Source organism: Bufo bufo, chromosome 6 (genome assembly GCF_905171765.1).
Source record: "Bufo bufo chromosome 6, aBufBuf1.1, whole genome shotgun sequence".
Taxonomy (NCBI): domain Eukaryota; kingdom Metazoa; phylum Chordata; class Amphibia; order Anura; family Bufonidae; genus Bufo; species Bufo bufo.
The window spans coordinates 352,496,074-352,516,974 of record NC_053394.1 but is presented as its reverse complement, the minus strand read 5'-3'; the positions used below and the strand labels follow the sequence as shown (position 1 = coordinate 352,516,974).

Genomic DNA, 20,901 nt, shown 5'->3' with positions numbered 1-20,901 from the left:
TCTATCCCATACTCGGATGGCCCAGTCCTCTATTGCCCGCTTATATTCCCACATGTTTCTAGCGTGGACCATCACCTCCTTAGGCACTATGGGATTGAGGCATTCAAACGTACCTCGCTTCCTGGGCGACTGAGTGGTTGCTCCTGCCACCTCTGCCGCGCCAACCGGCACGGGGAATGCTGCGGACCCCTTCTCGGGTCTCCTCACGAGCTGCGATACCATATCTCCTCCACCACTTCTCGCAGTTCAGGTAGGTCGTCGCCACAGCTCATCTCGTGCCAGTTAGGTTTCGGCACCGCCATCTTGCCTTCTCTCTCACTAACACCAACTGTGAAGGGGGAGGAGCTTTTGAGAAGGAGTCTCCACTTTCTCTCTCTTCACTGTGATATCACTCCCTGTGGGCAGGGCTAGACTTTCCCACTTTTGATAGGGGCGTTCCTTTCCTTTCCCGCTCTACTTGGGCAATGAGTTGATGCGCCATTACTGGTAAAAATGGCGGATTAACGCTTTGGATGCCGGCGCACAAATGTATGAAAGTCGTTTTCAAAGGTATTTGGTCAATTCTGTAGGCATTATGATCCATGGGCACACAAATTTATCTTGTTTTTATCCTGTTTGTGACGCCAAATGCAATAGAGGCCGGGGACGCGCTGGGGTCCCTTTAAGGAAAGAGATGTTTACTTATTTTTCATTACACCAGTTGCAGTGAAGCAACAAGGGCACAGGGCCCCTTTTAGTGATACTGTGGATGGTATCCAGGTGTAGGAATGCCAGAGTGGTGCAGGGTGGCCTAAATGTCCCTTTAAGTGTTTTCCACGAGTCACCGTGCTTCTACCTGGATATGCTGGAACCCCAGGCGTTGGCTCTGAAGCAGACAAAGGGGGGTAGTTGCTGAAGGGGATGATGAAATAAATTGAGTCCAGACCTTGTGACAAAGTTGATAACAGCTTTACTTTGCATAAACGTTCCTCCAAACGATTTACAGGCTTTGTCTTGGTTTCCAGCAGGCTTTGGCATAAGCTGTGGCAGGCAAACTCCTCTTTGCTATGTCTGTTGCTCTCTGGCTCTGGCTCTGGCTCTTCTTTATGCTGTACTTTGCTTTGTAATCTGGTCTGTCTCTAGATTTGTCCAGGAAAAACTTTACTCCTGTTTACTGAGGCTTCAAGCTTCTGCCTCCACATCCAGTGGAGCTGAAGATGCTCCAGCTGGCCTGGACAGGGCTCATCCAACAGGGACGTGCCCCTGCTGCCTTCCCCTAACTTACACTCTCTCCTAACTAGAACTCCACCCTTCCTGCAGCAAGTTGGACACGCCCACCACACCACAGGGGGGTTGTGGTGGTGTTAGAATGGAATAGAAAGCTCCATTCTCTGTAAATGTAGCTCTGCCATGCTTGCTGACACCTATTGGTGAACCAAGCACATTACATGTGAACAGTTACATAACATTATAATAAATGCACAGTGTATAGAACCTGGAAATAAATACATAGATTACATTAGATTACCCATAGGAGACAGTAGCGGGGTGCAGAAGTGGTAATGCACCTCTGGGGTGTTACAGATGTAGAAGGAGGGAGGCGTGGTTTAAGATGCAACAATGGCTCACATGTAGTAATTAATGTGAGTGCACCTAGACTTTGGCATAAATTGCTCCAAAAACTGGCAACATTTGGCACAGTTTGGAGCATAAGTTTGAACGTAGAGAGTCTGAAAAAGAAAGTAGAGAGGCATGGCTTGTTGAGAAAGGGGGAATGGCCTAAAATGTGATATTTTGCTCCAAAATTGCACCACAATTCTGGCATGAACTTTTGTCTCAAAGTAAGCCAACCTTACTTTGGCATAGTGTTAGACAAAAGTGTTTATCCCTGTTCCCCATCCAGAGCCACTGTGATAAATCTGCAGGTATGGTATAGATAGACTATCTAAGGCCTTTTGCTCTCATTTTTGGAGTGTGTTATGGGCTGCAATTGTTTTTTACAACAAATTTACTAAATTTTGCATGCCATTTGTTACATTTGTGGCATTGAATATCTATGGATTTTTCAGTCTAACCTCATTTATTATAGAGGTTTCCGACAGTCTGTACGCAAAGCAAAACCTGTATGCATTATACCGCAAAATACAGCAGTTTTGCACTGTGCTTAAATCAGGGTCTCTGTCACCAGTTTATGTCGCCATTAGATAGGGCAAAATAAGACTGGTGACAAATTCCCTTTATATATAAAGTGAAATTTAATATTTTCAATGGCAAGTTGACTCACATACTGATGGCAAGAACATTCTGCCAACTTTGCCTTGGGTGGTGAAATAACTTGTCCTACCACTGTGTACAGTAAGCTTGCCAATCTCATTGTTAAGGTGGTAATGACTATCTTCAGAGCTGTCCCTTGTGTATTCTATGATTTTTAAAAAAAGAAGGTAATTGGTATTACCTACATATGTACCCATAGAAATAAAAATAAAAACCTGCAAATGGAATATGTCTGTGCATATGATACTAGAGGTGATGAACAAATCAACTCTAAACAAAAAAAAGTTGAATTTCTCAAAAACGTAAATTCCCAACAAAATCATCTCCCCACTATCTCTGTTCATCCAGCTCCGTTGGTGATGTGTTGACAAGACATAACCGCTGTAGCCAATCACACTCAATCACCATTGAGGTCAGTGCTGTGGCCAGTCATTGGCTACAACAGTCACATGTTCAGTCAACACATTATTGCCTGAGCTGCAAGAACAGAGGGTGATGGGGGACCTGGGAAGGGCTGACATGGGAGCAGCAGGAGTTAGTAAGGTATTACTTCTATAGTTATTTTATAGCATTGCAATTATTAAAAAAATACTATGGCTGGGCAACCTCTTTAATGTGTCAGTCCCTATGGAGCTGTTTACGCCCCTGTCAGCTCATGTAAACTAATGCTGCAGTGAACTTATATGGCTTTACCCATGGCATGCCACATTCCAAAAACATACTAATAGGTCAACTGACTTCTCAGAACCTTGTCTAATCTGTCCCTGTCCCCATGGAGTCTTTTAGCTCTATAGGAACAGATGTAATAGTTTCTGTGTACAGCGTGAGCACCTTATGCAGGGTGAATTGGGATTACAAAGCAGCATTGTCCCCTGACCCCCCCCACCTACTGGCAGCAGTATTGTCCTCCTGACCAACCCTCCCTCCACTGGAACATTGTCCCCCTTACTAGCCCTTCCCCACTGGCAGTACCATTCTCCCCATAACCACTCCCTTTACTGGCATTTACATTGTCCCCCTAACTACTTCTCCCCCACTGGCAGTAACATTGTCCCCAATACAGTTCCTTACTTCTCTGGCAGACTGGAAAGATCAGTGACACAGGAGGTGGAGGGAGAATTCAGCTCTGTACTCTCAGGGGGTGATGGACCTATGATGATGTCACAGACAGGTCCTTGGGCCCTTCTAACCTCTGAACTGTATTGATACTGCAGGACTTGCATTATCAGTGCATTTTCAGGCAGCCTAATGACAGACTGGCCCACCCGGAATCTGCCTAGTAAGGCAGATTACCAGTCCGGGATTGACTGTACACATTATTATATAATGGTATATTTGAAAATGTAGTTAGGATAAGGCCACATGGAGCTACATGATTCTCGGCTGCACGAGGCTGATCCATGTGGCCTTCCCTTATATATTACAGGAAGGAGACATCAGGTGGAGTGATCCAGTGTGTGAACATGTTCAGCCTAGTTATTGTCATTTAGGGGGTCATTTATTAAACTGAAAAACGCGTATATTAGGCGTATTCCAGGCGCAGATGGTGGCACAACTATCCTATCTCCGACTTTTCCCCGCTCACGTCAGGTCTAAAATTGTGGGCATGGCATGGGTGGGTAAGGGGACGGGGCGTAGAAAATGGTCTAAATTTAAGACAGCTCGGAAGCTGTCATACATTTACAACTGGCACTGGGTGCGCCGAAGTTATAGAGAGGCCGGCGCCTCTTCATACTATCGGTGGATCCTCCGCCAGCTATGGGGTTTTATTAAGACCGGCTTGTAAAACGCCGATCTTAATAAATGTGCCCCTTCGTTTTAACTTTTTGCCGAAAATATTAAACTTTTTTTTTATTCTAATAATCGTTTTATTAAAATGAATAGAAACTTTACATTTCTCACATAAAGCAGCAAAAAAGAAATGAATGTGAGTGAAAGTTTGAACTAATGTGTTACTCATAGGACGATCGTAAAACTTTTGCTGTCAGAGGGCAGCATAGTACATTGATCTGACAGACAACAGTTTAACCATTAAACAGATCTCAACCAGAACCAGGTACAACAGCTGATCTGTGCTAAACAAAGACGCCCAGGCACGAGGGGGCATTCAAAACAGACCCCAGCCGATAGACACCTTCTCCAATATAATAGCCAAATATGGGCACAATATATAGCCCTGGTAAGCAGCAAACCATTAAATCTAACATGTACAGTATATGCAAGCTACAGCAGTCATTTACCACACAATAAGCTTGTAAATATGCACATGACATGTAACAATCCCCATCTAGATATATGTCATGGCTGTCCACAGGGGCTGGAGAAAACTAACCGCAGTCTCAAATAATAAAGGCAAGTTAGGGCTTATGCACACGACCGTATGTATTTTGGGGTCCTCAAAAAACAGATCCGCAAAAAATATGGATGCCGTTCATGTGCATTCCGTATTTTGCGGAACGGAACAGTTAGCCTCTAAAGAACTGTGCTATGCTTGTACGTAATGCAGACAATAATACGAACGGACATACAGACATACGGAAACGGAATGCACACAGAGTAATTTCCGCTTTTTTTGGGGACCCATTGAAATGAATGGTTCCGCATACAGTCCGCAAAAAAAACAGAACAGACATGGAAAGAAAATACGTTCGCGTGCATGAGCCTTTATTATGTAGATCAAGTACAAAGCTAGTACCCTAAAGGACCTTCACATATTATAACATATAAACTAAAAGACAGGCTAGGTATACGTTTAAGGGGGTTAAAGCTCTGAACCTGGACATATCCCCATTTTCACCCACGCAGCCCCCCGACTTAAGCATCAGAGCAGTTCATGTTCCGATGCTCTCCTTTGCCCTGCGCTAAATCGTGCAAGACAGAGGCATTTTTTGGAGTTCCGGTGATGTACCAGGCTCTCCATGGGGCTGCCAGGTGGAGGCTTCCGCCCAGCAGTGAGCCCGGTGACATCACCAGCACTGATGGGCAGGCTTTAGTGCTGCCCAATCCTGTAAAACGGCTAGGGCAGCACTAAAGCCCACCCATTAGAGTCGGTGATGTCACCGAACACACTGCTGGGCGGAAGCGTCCGCCCAGCAGTGTGTTGTTGTAAATAAAAGAGCCCTTTCCCTGTGCGAGCCAGCGCAGGGCAAAGGAGAGCATCGGAGCATGATATGCTCCAATGCTAACATCAGGAGGGCTGCCTGGGTGAATTTATGGGTATGTCCGGGTTCAGCTCTGAACCCGGACAACCCCTTTAAGGGATCATGCACACGACCGTTGGCTGTTTTGCGGCCTGCAAATTGCGGATCCACAAAACATTGATACCGGCCGTGTGAATTCTGCCCCTAATAGAACACTCCTATCCTGGTCCGTAATGCAGAAAAGAATAAGACATAATTTTGCGGAAAGCATGGAACGGACGTTTGGATTCGGACATCCGACTTCATTCCCCATGAAATGACAATTCTGGATCATGACTCTATATTGTGCCATTCCTTTATTATTCCTGCTAGAAGTTCTGAATGGATTGCCAGCAGTTCGTGATGAAGGTCCTGATGGGTGTTACCAGTTGGGGGTGTTTCCATGCACACTGCAGCACTGGTTGGATAGTGTCAGACTGGTCAGGGTCACCCCCCCAATTTGAAATACCTAGTTGGACTTTATTGCACAATTCTTAAAAATGGTTATTATATGGGGGATTCAAATGATTACTTAAACAGACATGTCAGGAGAGGTGACAGGTCCTCTTTATTGTTAATATTAATATGATTGCAGTCTATTCTTTGAGATATGTGAATTATCTAATCATACAGCAGAGCAGCAAAGTGAATTCCCTGCAACTTCTCTGTCACCTCACCTGTAGACTATATCACATTGTTCATGTCCCAATCACAGACTGTAGAATCCCAAACCTCAATACAGGTTTGCAGGGTAGATACAGATTTGCAGGGCTGCACTCCTGCTCTTAAAGTGGTTCTCCGCTTTGGACAATCCCTACTTCTTAGAAGGGTCCCTTGACAATCAGCTGATCATATGTCCCTCTCCTTGGACCTCCAGTGATCAGATCTAATTTATGGAAAAACCTTAGCGTTCAGTTTTCCTGCAGCGCCACCAGGGGTGCACCTAGCCTTTCTGCTGCCTGAGGCGAAAACTGAAACGACGCCCCCCCCTCCCCAATTTCTTAACCTAAGCCCATGGCCCTTCGTCTGTCCCTTTCTTGCCTCTACCTGGTGCTGCCAGAGGCGATCGCCTCCCCTGGCCTCATTGGTGGTGCTGATTCAAATGAATGGATTTTCTGTGCTGCAGCACAGGAAAGGTCTTCCAGAGCGAGAGATGTTTTTGTAACTGCTTTTTACTCTGTCCAACATAGAACCCCTCTATTGACTCTGAACTCCCTAATAGGGTGTATGAAAATGGGTTATCTAAACAGGCAACAACTGCCTAAAGGGTCTGTACGCTCATCATTGCGAAGTGCATCATTGACCCTGTATAATGTTAGATGAGGTCCATACTAAGGTTCATTGTAGGCTTATCTGTTTGACATAGATCAGTAATGTCACGTGCAGGAGGCCCAAAGGAAATGCTTTTAACAATGTATTATTAAATTTTCATTTAAAGGGGTTGTGCAAGAATGGAGGGGGGGCAGGGGAGGGCAGATGATGACTCACCTGCTTTCTGTTGCTGGCTCCCCGCTCCTTTTTCTGCAGGCCTGGACTTCTCTGCGGGGCTCTATTGATGTCAACATCCAGTTTGACATCATCGCAGCCAATCGCAGGCCGCGCCGGTGTCCGGCTCCCCTTGCATCATGTGACCATTTGTCATGAAGGACACTGGCCGGACATTGCCGCATCCAGTAATTGGAAGCGGCAATGTCAAACCAGATTTTGAAATCGATGGCCTGTGGGAGAAGGAGCGGGAAGACGGTGACAGGAAGCAGGTAGTCATCTTTCATTTGCAGGTGAGGTCCCATTCTTGCACAACCCCTTTAAGCAATCATAAATGAATTAGAAATAAGACACAAACTGATGAAGGTCCAAAATTGCCCAAAAGTTGCAGGCAGGAGACATAAATGTCTTTACTTGGATGTTCAGGTTGCATTGTGGTGCCCTATTACTGGGTACTCAAGGCTTTCCTTCTGTGATGAATTCACATGTTGTAAATTGCAGTGATATTTTCCTGCTCTCACACCACCTGCTAATAGGGCTTAAGAACCTTATTATGGCTTATAATCGTTTTGTTAAAAGACATAGTTTTGCATGTGTCTTCCCACACAAGGTGAGGTCGATGCATTCCCCGGTAATCTCTGTTGAATAAGAGAAATGTCATTGTCATCTTTTGCTCCGTTTCCAACCCAAATATCAGACCATGTAGGAGAAAATTCACAGTCAGGTGAATGCAATGTACAGGTCACACATAGGTGATAAGGTCACCCTGTCTGGACTGTAGCGGCATCCTTGCGTGCTGACAATTGTGGAATGTGACCCATGTGTCACCCCCTTTCCGTCACTCATCACCTACTTCTGGCAAAATGGTTGGAGTACTGTATCTTAAGAAAGCAAGGACAGAGGTGGAGTATGAGAAAAGATCTTTAAAGGTAAGAGTGAAAGTGAAGTAACTAATAGTGTTGGGACACGCATCTAGGGTCCTGCAACACCCATTACTGTTTATAAGCCTAATCCTTCACCTATCATGTGCAAGACTGTACTACCCTGAATATAGTTCGTCTTATCTTCTTATGTAAAGTCATACAAAAATGTCTGATATCTGCTATGGCCTGCTATGCCTCTCATTGAGTGGTTCACTGGCCTGCAGGGGAGGCGTTGGCAGTCACAGTCCTCACAGTGGCTATTCCCTGTTCTAGAGCTCTCCAAGCCTGGGCATGCGAGCATGGAGGAGCACAACCCTTCTCCTTGGGACATTCCCTGGATTTTGTGGTCTCCTGCCTTATGGTGGCTGGGGGTCAGAGGAGGTCAGAGTAGGTGCCAGTGGTTGCAGGGAACCAATGACCAGGCTGGCATAGTTATAACAGATAACAACAGATGATGAGTGGCACAGTACAAACACTGGTAGTAGGCACAGTTCTTAGATATCTCACAGGGTGGACTTCCCAAGGACCTTGTATAGGGGATGGCTACTATGATGGTTCTCCCTGAGTCTCCCTCTATAGATACAAGCAATCTTTCCAAACCTTTCTCCAATGTCCAACTGCGGGCTGCAGTTCTTGAATGGATGGCCAGTTCGTCTCAGTTGTATGACGGGTGCCAGAAGCAATACAACCCAAACCACATGCAGTAAAGTCTTCTGCAGTATGCATGCGTTAACTTTACTGACGTAGTCCAAGCACTGTCTCTTTTAATTGGATCTCAAACTTTTGTAAAATGTCTGTTCTTCTCTCCTTCAGAGGTTAGTTGAAATCTCACAGGGATGGTGTCTCCCTGGCTAAGAATTCATTTTCTTCTGCTTTACCTTCAGAATGAAGCAAGCGCAGAGCAGGAGCTGATATAAAGGCATCACTCCTGCTGCTTGGCTGCTCTGCTAAAGACTCACATAGCACTTTCACCAGTTTTTACTTTATAAAAGCGATACCTCACACTGTAGCCCATGTTCCCTAGATGTCATATCGCTATTTTATTTCATGATGTGCTCCTCCGTAGCGCCGCTCTGCCCCTTGTTCTGTTTAGGCGCCCTGTATGCTAATTAATAGCATCGGAACAGGGAGGAGGAGACATCAGCTTTTCTCAGTGGGCATCTCTTCTATCTGGCTGTGAGCTGTCCAATCACAGCGGAGCGCGTCACAGCCGGGGAGAAGGTGAGTTGTTTTTTCTCAATTGCCGTGCTGTGATTGGACAGCGCCACAGCAAGGAAGAAGAGACGCCCACTGAGAAAAGCTGATGTCTCCTTCTCCCTGTTCCGATGCTATTAATTAGCATACAGGGCGCCTAAACAGAACGATGGGCACAGCGGAGCAACAGAGCAGCATATCATGAAAAAGCTGGTTAAAAGGTCCTCTTTAAGCAAGCAGTGCTGGTACAGACAGGAGCAGCCCTGTGCTATGGAGCTCCTATCTTTACAACGCTGACAGTAGGGCTGCAGGGAGAGAGTCCTTAATCCCATACACAGCGCTGTATGGGTATAGGGATTCTATAGCGTGAATAGCCACCTGAAAGTCAGGAGCCTACTTTACATGAAAAAGTTTTTTAAAAAGTACATTAAAAATAAAAAATCTTGACCATTTCCTATAAAGTTTTAATAAAATGTACTTGAAAGTTCAATGTGTACATTGCCTGTGTGAACCATCCATTGAATCACCCCAGTAAAGTACAGTGGACTTGTAGCAGTAAGACCTGATGTCATCATTGTACCGCACTGCAATACCATTTGCATCATCATCTGATTCCACGTCTTTAGGGAGCGTGGGGAGAGCAGCCTGTTTGACTACTACAACTCCCATCTTCACTTCTACTTTTATCCTCTACTCCTCCCGTCTTGGTTGTTGCATTAGTGCCTCCGTGAGAATCAATTCTTCGAGTGGAAATACCTCTGTTAGGCTACTTTCATATTTGCGGCACTGTGATCCGACCACCAGTTCCAGCAGAGAATGTAGGGAATCGGCCGGACACAGACCGGTGTACAGCAGTTTCTGTCTGGCCAATTCTTGGCATATTTGCCGGATTGCGGCTGGATCTCCACCAGACCCCATTTTAGTTAATAGGGCATTCAGGCGGGCTTTTCTCTTCCGGAACAGCCTTCCGGAATCCATGCTGCAGATGTGAAAGTAGCCTAATACAGATCCTTTCAAGTGTGGCCCGCTAAGCAACATGAGGTACACAAGCTTTCCTCATTTTCCTTACCACTTATTAGTAAAAGTAGATTTAGAAGCTTACAACACAGACTTCATTTCGAAACATATTTTAGGCGTGGGACGTCGATTACAAAATAATGTGTTTCCAATTTTTATTGCGCTTGTGTAGGCTATGGCAGCAGGAACTACGTCAAGGTTCATCAGAACATAAACCTGAGGTGAAACCCTCACACATTAGTATATGGCCACCCATACAAGGTTAGATGGAACAGTGGATCAATCAATCCTTCAAATTTTCCAACAGGTCCAATGTCCTGAAGTTTTTTTCTTATCTTCACATTGATCCCATAGACCTTGCCCTTAGTTTATAACACTTGTTTCCAGTCATGGCAATAGCTGCACTTCTGACGTGTTATGTACAGTGCCAAACCAGATAAGCACATATTTTCAGTCCTACCTAAAAAATCACCCATATTACCTAGCCTTCATGAAAGATGAGCTACAGGAAGAATAGCTGCAATGACTGCACCATGATACGGGAAAGTACACATGTGGGAATAGGTTAACATTAGCCTTGATACCAAACCGAGCGCAGAAAAACAGCATAACTGAGATGACTTTGTGCAGTGATTTATCTTCTGATCCCACCGCTACTTCCTAAAATGAACACTGTACACCACCACCCATGAGTTGTGAGGGGAGTCCATAAGAACTGGTTCAGCTTCCTCATTGTTCTTAGGGTCACTGAGTTTTGTCAGGTCTGGCACGTTCCTGACACAGAGGTGGAGTCGCTTCAGGGTGTGCAAGAAAAGCCTTTCTTCTTCTACATTGTGTCATCGCAGCGTGCTGGCTCTTGCCTGACATCTTAGTGGAAGGATAACGGCGATGATTGCACAGCTTGGGGGATGGCTTTGGAGATGTATGGGTATACATGAGTTCTTAAGAAACTTGGCTATATTTCATTTAAGCAGCAGAACATGCTTCCACCCAACAAGCCAACTATTCTGACTGTAGGAGAACTTTATTCTGTAAGTTTTTTAAAGGGGTTGTCCGGGTTCAGAGCTGAACCCGTACATACCCTTATTTTCACCCAGGCAGCCCCCCTGAGGCTAGCATCGGAGCATCTCATGCTCCGATGCGCTCCCTCCCCCTGCGCTAAATCACGCAGGGCACGGGCTCTTTTAGTTAGAATAACACACTGCCGGGTGGAAACTTCCGCCCGGCAGTGTGTTCGGTGACGTCACCGGCTCTGATGGGCAGGCTTTAGCGCTGCCCTAGCCGTTTTACTGGCTAGGGCAGCACTAAATCCCACCCATCAGTGCCAGTGACGTCACCGGGCTTCCTGCCAGCCCCATGGAGAGCCCCAATACGTCACCGGATCTCCAAAAAAATGCCTTTGCCCTGCGCGATTTAGCGCAGGGCAAAGGAGAGCATCGGAGCATGAACTGCTCCGGTGCTCAAGTCAGGGGGGCTGCCGGGGTGAAAATGGAGGGATGTCCAGGTTCAGCTTTAAAATGTTCAATTATAGTATCTATGGACTCAAAGAAAAAATCTTCATACACAATACACATAGCCCAAAAGCTTTCATTCTATCAGTCCAATCTGTGGATCACTATCTAGCTTGAAGGCCCTGAAATCACCAAGATTCTAGATCAGTCATATCTTCCAGAAAGTTTAAATTTAGATATTTCTCCCAGTAACTGTGGAACCTGTGAAAATGTATTTTTAGTTCTCATGAGATCAGCCCTGCTTTATCCGATCCAAATTTGTTCTGTGCAGAGACCATAAATAAACCATCATTTTTGGAGTCACTCCTCTTCTAAAGAATCCTTTACAATGTGTATTAATATTATACAATTAGATCAACATCAGTCAATTTTGAACACCAACCAAAACAATTAGGTTGGCAACTCCGATGTTGCCTGTAGTCCTGAGGACTGCTGAAGAATGGGGAGTAAGGTCAATAGTTTAAAAGAGTTGTCCATTTTGGACAATTTATGCTTTTTAAAGCATTCCTGAAAATAAGCTGATTACAGGGAGTCCCACCACTCAGGTGTAATTTATGGGGGAACCTAGCAGACAGTGTAGGATTCCACCACAGGGGAAATAACACATTACGCAGTTCCCATTGAAATTAATGTTGAGTACTCAATAGCAGTGAGTGTCTTTGTAGAGATGAAAGTCATGAACAAGTTGGCCTGGAAGCAGTAATAAGAGCAGTAATATGGGATTGTCCAGCTGATAAATTTTTTTTTTAAACCAGCACAAAATGATGTACAAAACCCCTCACCTCATTCTGATGCTTCCTGGGTCCCTGGCTACTTTCTGCGTCCTGGTGCTTTTTGACATGCAAGAAATGCCTGCTCAGTCAGTCGTCAGTCACTGGCCACAGCAATAAGCGGGCATTCCCTGTGTGCCGAGAAGGATTGGCGGGGTAGTTGGCTTCTAAACAATTTTTGGCAACTGGGTCAGGGTTGGCCACATGTTACCCTCAGGGGTGCACCACCAATGAGGCCAGGTGAAGCAATGGCCTCAGGCAGCACCAGGTAGGTGCAAGAGGGGAACAGGTTAGGTTAAGAAATTGGCATTGGTGGTGGTGGTGGGGGGTGCTGTTTCAGTTTTCACCTCAGGCAGCGGAAAGGCTAGGTGTGCTCCTGGTTGCCCTTGTAAGGCTACTTTCACACTGGCGTTTCTGGGTCCACTTGTGAGATCCGTTTCAGGGCTCTCACCAGCGGCCCAAAACGGATCAGTTCATTTTGAATGGATAAGGATCCGTTTAGAATGCATCAGTTTGGCTGTGTTTGGTCTCCGTTCCGCTTTTGAGGTGGACACCAAAATGCTGCTTGCAGCGTTTTGGTGTCCGCCTGACGATGCAGAGCCAAACAAATCCGTCCTGACTTACAATCTAAGGCTACTTTCACACTTGCGTTCCGAGCGGGTCCGTCTGGTGTCTGCACAGACAGATCCTCTCCTATAATGCAGACGTTTGGATCTGTTCAGAACGGATCCGTCTGCATTATAGTTTAGAAAAAATTCCAAGTGTGAAAGTAGTTCAGACGGATCCGTCCAGACTTTACATTGAAAGTCAATGGGGACGGATCCGTTTGAAAATTGAGCCATATTGTGTCATCTTCAAACGGATCCGTCCCCATTGACTTACATTGTAAGTCTGGACGGATCCGTTTGCCTCCGCATGGCCAGGCGGACACCGGTTCGGGTGTCCGTCTGCTGAGCGGAGCGGAGGCTGAACGCTGCCAGACTGATGCATTCTGAGCGGATCCGCATCCACTCAGAATGCATTGGGGCAGTACGGATGCGTTCGGGGCCGCTTGTGAGCCCCTTCAAACGGAGCTCACAAGCGGAGCCCCGAACGCTAGTGTGAAAGTAGCCTAAGTCAATGGGGACGGATCTGTTTTCACTGACACAATATGGTGCAATTGAAAACGTTTTGACTTAGACTTTTTTTTTATGAATAATGCAAACGGATCCGTTCTGAACAAGCGTTTGCATTATCGGTGCGGATCCGTCTGTGCAGATACAAGACGGATCCGCACCGAACGCAGGTGTGAAAGTAGCCTAATACATGGACAGACTGGGTCCACCAGCACTGACAGAACAGGTAGACAGGAGTCTTGGTCTGTTTTTTCCATCAGCTGCAGTTTTTTCCAGCAGTAGTGCCTCTCTTGTCGATGGACTGTGGAATTTCAGTTCCACTCAGGCAACACTTCTAGAAAAAAACTCATTCTTGTCTTTTTAATCTTTTAACCCTTTCCTGACATGCACTGTGCATGTCGGGTCTTTAAAGATAGCCACCGGATGCCTCCTGCTTTACACAGCAGACACCATAAGCGAATGTTAATGATAATGCCGATCACAGACATTTAACCCTTCAGATGCCCTGGTAAATTGTGCCCATGGCATCTGAGAGGCTTTTACCTGGGAGCGCTTCGCTCCCAAGATCCAAATGTCTCCCCTGTGCCAAGATCGAGGAGGTCATTTGTTTACAGTGGTAGCCTCGATCCTTAGGAAGGTTCGAGGCTAACAAATTCAATCTCCCATAGACTGCAATAGTAATTCATTACAGTCTGTGGGAGAAGCAATCTAACGATCACATGTTCAAGTCCCTTAAGGGGACAGCAGCGTGTTGAGCAGAGTAATTGAAATGAATAGGAGCAGCACTGCAGTGACGAGCGCTGTCCACTACAGTGTTGTGCTCTGTAGCTCTGGTGCCGACTTACAGTGTCAAAGCTATGCAGAACAGCTCATCAGCGGGGGTGCGGGGTGTTGGATCTCAGCTGATCAGCTAGTAATGGCCTATTCTGAGGGTAGGTCATCGATTACAAGAGGCTGAATAACCCCTTTAATAAAAAAAATACAATTAAAAGGGTAATTATTATAGCAATTAGGAAGCCATTATTATGGAAAGATGGAGCTTCTCCTAAAAGTGAATGTATACCATGGTACCCCACATTTACATTTTATTAAATAATTGTGAAACTTTGTAAATACATTACATTACCTTCCTTGTACTGATTCCAAGTTATTGAATGTATTATTACCCAGAGCTGCATTCACAATTCTGCAGTTTTTTTTAATTATTGGAAACAGTCAACAGGAATGGTATCCAACATACCAATAACATTTAAGCTGAACATCTATAATGAAGTATAGCAGTTAGCTTGTCCTACATCATGTGAGTGTACAGTATATTGTCTGATTTACAGATGATACATCCCACAGCAAGCTCTGTGCAGGCATTAAACTAGCCAAGAATGCTTGGAGAGTTCTGCTCTGAAGCCTGCAGAACTGTGAACACATTTCTAGTGCAGGTCATAACTCAGGATAAGTCCATTGACTATTATATAGTTTCATTGGGGTTTCAATGTGCACTTTAAAGGGAATCCCCCATATACAAGATAGGAAATAACTAATAGATCAGTGGGGGTCTGACTGCTGGAACCCCTCACCAATCATGAGAATGGGGGCCCATACCCAGTGGTGCCCCCTAAAATGAATAGCGCTGCTGTTCGAGCATGTGCAGTGCTGCTTGATTCATTCTCTATGGCGCTTGTCTATTTCCAGCAGTCCCATAGAAATGAATATTGCAGCAGCGTGCATACTCGCATCATCTGGGATCCATGTGCCAGGAATACAAAGCTATGCCACAGTTATAAGCTGGCGCAGATTGGCGCTATACGTTACTCCATTTCTGTCCGTAACCCTCTCAACTACCTATATTAAGAACCTTTTTTACGCCATAAAACTGGTGCAAGTCACCTAATAGCCCCCCCTCGATATGTCTGTCTCCATAGTACAGACCTTATGGCACCATATGGGGCCTGTAAGAACACATACAAGAGCTTTGCTGGATGCATAAGTCCATTGACAGACTAGAGCATAAAGAAATAATGGCGCTAAACGCGTTATATCATGAACTTATAACCACTTTGTAATGCCAGAAAATGTTAAAGTTGTCTGCAGGCGTCAAAGACGATTGCATGTATATGTAGGACATTGAGATGTCTTCTTCATCCTACAGACTCAGCTGATATTCCCATCTTTTTCTCTCTCTAGAGCATGTCTGACACCTGAGACCCTGATTCCTCCTTTCTTCCCTCTTTAGAGCATGTCTGACACCTGAGACCCCGATTCCCCTCTTCTTCCCTCTCTAGAGCATGTCTGACAACTGACACCCTAATTCCCCTCTTCTTTTCTTTGGCGCATGCCTGATAACTGATGCCACCAATTCCTCTTCCTTCTCTGTCGAGAGCATGTCTGTCAACTGATACCACTGATTCCCCTCTTTTTCTCTCTCTATAGCATATCTGACTACTGATGCCGCTAGTTCTCCTCTATTTCTCTCTCTAGAGCCTGTCTGACAACTGATACCCTCAATTTCCCTCTTTTTCTCTCTCTAGAGCCTGTCTGACAACTGACACCACTGATTCCCCTCTTTTCTCTTTCTACAGCATGTCTGACTACTGACACCCCCTATTCCCCTCTTTTTCTCTCTCTAGAGCATGTCTGACAACTAACACCCCCGATTCTCCTCTTTTTTGCTCTCTAGAGCATGTCTGACAACTGACACCCCCGATTCCCCTCTTTTTCTCTCTCTAGAGCATGTTTGACAACTGACACCCCCGATTCCCCTCTTTTTCTCTCTCTACAGCATGTCTGACAACGGACACTACCAATTCCCCTCTTTTTCTCTCTCTACAGCATGTCTGACAACTGACACCCCCGATTCCCCTCTTTTTCTCTCTCTAGAGCATGTCTGACAACTGACACTACCAATTCCCCTCTTTTTCTCTCTCTATAGCATGTCTGACAACTGACACCCCCGATTCCCCTCTTTTCTCTCTAGTGTATGTCTGACAACTGACGCCGCCGGTTCCCCTCTTTTTCTCTCTCTAGAGTCTGTCTGACAACTGATGCCCCTGATTCCCCTCTTTTTCTCTCTCTACAGCATGTCTGACAACTGACACCCCCGATTCCCCTCTTTTTCTCTCTCTAGTGTATGTCTGACAACTGACACCCCCGATTCCCTTCTTTTTCTCTCTCTAGAGTCTGTCTGACAACTGATGCCCCTGATTCCCCTCTTTTTCTCTCTCTACAGCATGTCTGACAACTGACACCCCCGATTCCCCTCTTTTTCTCTCTCTAGTGTATGTCTGACAACTGACACCCCCGATTCCATTCTTTTTCTCTCTCTAGTGTCTGTCTGACAACTGATGCCCCTGATTCCCCTCTTTTTCTCTCTCTAGTGTATGTCTGACAACTGACACCCCCGATTCCCCTCTTTTTCTCTCTCTAGTGTATGTCTGACAACTGACACCCCCGATTCCCTTCTTTTTCTCTCTCTAGAGTCTGTCTGACAGCTGATGCCCCCGATTCCCTTCTTTTTCTCTCTCTAGTGTATGTCTGACAACTGACACCCCCGATTCCCTTCTTTTTCTCTCTCTAGAGTCTGTCTGACAGCTGATGCCCCCGATTCCCTTCTTTTTCTCTCTCTAGTGTATGTCTGACAACTGGCGCTGCTGAAATGTCTTACTGTGGGTCAAAGTTCCCTTCTGCTTCCATTATGACCCATATTTACAACCCTCAGAGCTGTCACACCAGTATAAATGGCAGTGCTGGGACAGTATGTGTTTTCCCTGGATTCTCTTTCTTCCACCTCATCCTGCGGCTTTTCGTGCCAGGCGTTTCACGCGAGGGTTGGCATCTGCTTCTCCTTCTTCTCTGGTAGACTCTATGTCCCTCTTCTAATACATGTCCCAATGGAACTTTTACATTTTTGAAGGAGGAAGGGGGCAGTAAACAAGCAGAAAAAATGGGGGTTCCCTTACCGGTGGTAGAGGACTTCCTCATGGTAACCCCAAGGCTTCCTTCGCAGCTTCCCAGGCTAAGATCCTCAGGGAATTCTGACCTCCCAGGAGAGACAAATGCAGACTGGGGAGGGCAGAGAAGGGGAGCACACACTTACACGGATACACAATCAGTACACTCCCATTTCTTCCAGAGGAACACACCTTTTAGTGAACTTGTGCACAGTTATGGAATGCACCAATGCGCTCAGAGACGCAGGGTACTGCTGGCACCTCCAGCCTGACCTCACTTTTTTTTAACCCTTTCCCCGCCAACTTGCAAGTGTTCACAGCGTTAACCCCTGAGAGACTGAAAAACCTGAGTCAGAATGAGGATTTGCAAACAATGGCTCCTATGTTCTCTTATTGTGAGAGTGTTTGTCTTGTCATTGGCAGCTGCTGTTCACATCCTCCGAACATTCATATAATACGATATTACGTTTACGGGGGTCAAGGACATTGCTGTGACATTCACAAAATATCAGGAATACCAAGGATTGTAGGTCACGTCATGAGCTTCGTGTACATTTGTTTGTCAGCTTAGGATTCCACTTTTTAATCTTTCAGCTCCTTTACCCCTTAAAAAAAAATTCAGCCCCCTTTCCAACGCTTGGTTGTTATTGAACCACCCGCCCCCAAAACCATTCATTTCAATGGAGAGGCAGCAGCTCTTAGTGAATCCACAGCAAAGCTGATGAAATTATACAAAAAAAAATATAATCTGCAAAAACAAAACAAAACGCAGCATGAACTGTGGTGAGGATTTTTTTAGGCTGTGAATATCATGGAAAATCCGTAGAAAATCCACGCCATATAGGCAGATTTTACAGCGGAAATAATGACTCGCCAGGATGACTCAGTGGCAACAAATTTAGCTGTCTTTAGGGTCTCCACTAGTGAAAATTCGATTCGCCGCAAAGCCAAATTTCCTCGTGCTTCATGGTAGCGGATTTATTTCCCTAGTAAAAAATGTAAAAAAATCATACTTGCTTCATCCATTTGCTCGCGACAGGTTGGCTGCCGCCATCTTGATCGAAGATCTCACACGAAATCCTGTGCGAGGTGACGTATAGCTTTACCATGCCAGCTGATGTGATGACGTCATCATGGGCCGCGCAAGATTTTGTGCTAGATCTTCAATCAAGATGGCGACAGCCGGCCCGTTGCGAGCAAATGGAGGTTAGTATGATTAATTTTTATTTATTTATTATTTTACACCCGATCATCATGTATCAACGCGGCATCTGAGGGGTACAATGACTGGGGGAGCGGCGCAATCGCCGTGCCCTGTCATTGCACCCACTACTGAGAAATAAATGCACTTCGTGACAAAGTCATTCCTCACCAAGCAAATTTTTCTGTAAAATTTGACGAACCAGCCGAATCAAATTTTTTTAAAACTTCGCTCATCTCTAGTCCCTACACACACGGATTGGTCCCTGGCATTTATATTGGTAAACGGCAGATAAGCGCAAGTGTTTGTTGTTTTTACTGCCATCCACAGTTTTTGCCACATATTTTTTTGGCGGGTTTTTAATCAAAACTGGTGCAGAGGAAAATTGGCCTAGTTGCCGATAGCAACTAATCAGATTCCTCCTTTCATTTTTCACAGCTCCTTTGGAAAATGAAAGGAAGAATCTAATTGGTTGCAACCGGCAACTAAGCCAGTTTTACTTTGCACCAGTTTGATAACTCAGGGCCAGTGTGTCTTACCACAAGTGCTTTCTTTATGGTGTTTTTCTCCTATAGAGATGGCTGCAAAAAATACCAAGAGCTCCAGCATGCTGCGTTTAAAAAAAAAAAAAAGGCAGAAAGACAGAAAACGCCACCTAAGGCTACTTTTACACTAGCGGCAGGACGGATCCGACAGGCTGTTCACCCTGTCGGATCCGTCCTGCCGCTATTTCGCCGTGCCGCCGGACCGCTGCTCTGTCCCCATTGACTATAATGGGGGCGGGGCGGAGCTTCGGCGCAGCATGGCAGTGCACGGCGAAAGGCCGCCGGACTAAAAGTACTGCATGTCCGACTTTTTAGTCCGGCGGCCTCTCACCGCAAACTGCCGTGCTGCACCGGAGCTCTGCCCCCATCCCCATTATAATGGGGACAGAGCAGCGGTCCGGCGGCATGGCAAAATAGCGGCAGGATGGATCTGACAGGGTGAACAGCCTGTCGGATCCGTCCTGCCACTAGTGTAGAAGTACCCTAATGAACAAAAACACCAGGAGCGAAGCAATTGCGCTTATGTATCCTGTGTTTCATATTTCCAGTAGACCTTCAGCTTCCATCTGGAGCTGGCGTTTTTTAATGCAAACAACGCCTCTAAAAACGCAAAAGGGCAGAAAAACGCCTCATATTTACTAAAGCCACTCAGCTCCTGAATGACAACCCTGCCTGCTCATACATTGTCTATTTATCCGCCATTACCCATTCCACTGCACACGTCCTAGCTTCCAGTGCAATAACTAAAACGACAAGTCTCAAAACATAATTGCGCAGGTAAATAAGATGCTGAAGGCGCCCACGGTGTGGGCACAGTTTGGAATGGTGCGGGTATTGTGCCACATATTGTCCCTATGAACCTGTCCCTACTAATCATCATAGATAAGCCGATTTATTATTATTATCTTTTTTTAATAAATCTTTATTAGGACATTTACAATTCAAATAACCATAGACATGACAAAAAATAAAAAATTGATCCCGCCCCAAAAGCCACCCAAACCCACTTCAGGAGAGAGAACAAAACAATCCTAATAGCGCCAAATTCTGGTTCTGGTTCTGATTCTTAGTTAAATAATGTTTTTTTTAACTCTTTCACCCAGTTTTTTCCAATCACTTATAAACCGATTTATAGAAATATGAACTCACTAGACTTTAGGGGTCTCAGTTTTGGAATATCTTCTAAGTCACTGGGGGAGATTTATAAATCTGGTGTAAAGTAGAACTGGTTTAGTTGCCCATAGCAACCAATCAAATTCCACCTTTCATTTTACAAAGGGGCTGTGAAAAATAAAAGCTGGAACCTGATTGGTTGCTATGGGCAACTAACCTAGTTCTACTTTACACCAGTTTGATGTATCTCCCCCACTAGCTTTTATATAAAACGTCCTTGTTATTCTCCTCTTGGCCCAGCCCTTCATGAGTCACTATTATGAGTTTATACACTGGTAGCGGCTATTACGTTATCATTGTTGCTGTAGAGTCAGCATGGTCTCTTCTTTCCATATGTCATAGATATTTCTTTGGGCATAACAGCTACCCCATGACACCCCCACGTTACCAGCAATGGTACGGCTGGCTGGGGATAGTCCAAGCTAGGTAATCTCTATCAGTACAAAGTGCTGCTCTCTGTCAAAAAGGGAACTTTTTTTTTCCTTTCCAGGCATTTGTGAGGGTAAACATATCCAATTTCAGCAGAGTAAAGGGGAGGGGGTGACATCAGCTAAACATGCACATTCAGGACCGCCAGTCATGTAAGATGAA

The 20,901-nt window shown here is 45.4% G+C and overlaps 1 protein-coding gene across 1 annotated transcript in view; it reads right to left on the bottom strand.

Moving 5' to 3' along the window:
• The window catches only part of SEPTIN9 (septin 9), a 205,303-nt gene extending 187,763 nt beyond the window's left edge, over positions 1-17,540 (bottom strand). The window contains exon 1 of the mRNA XM_040438735.1: positions 17,401-17,540. Within this exon, the coding sequence (XP_040294669.1) occupies positions 17,401-17,422 (22 nt within the window). The 5' untranslated portion in view covers positions 17,423-17,540. The remainder of the gene's footprint in view (positions 1-17,400) is intronic.
• Between the last annotated feature and the right edge of the window lie 3,361 nt (positions 17,541-20,901).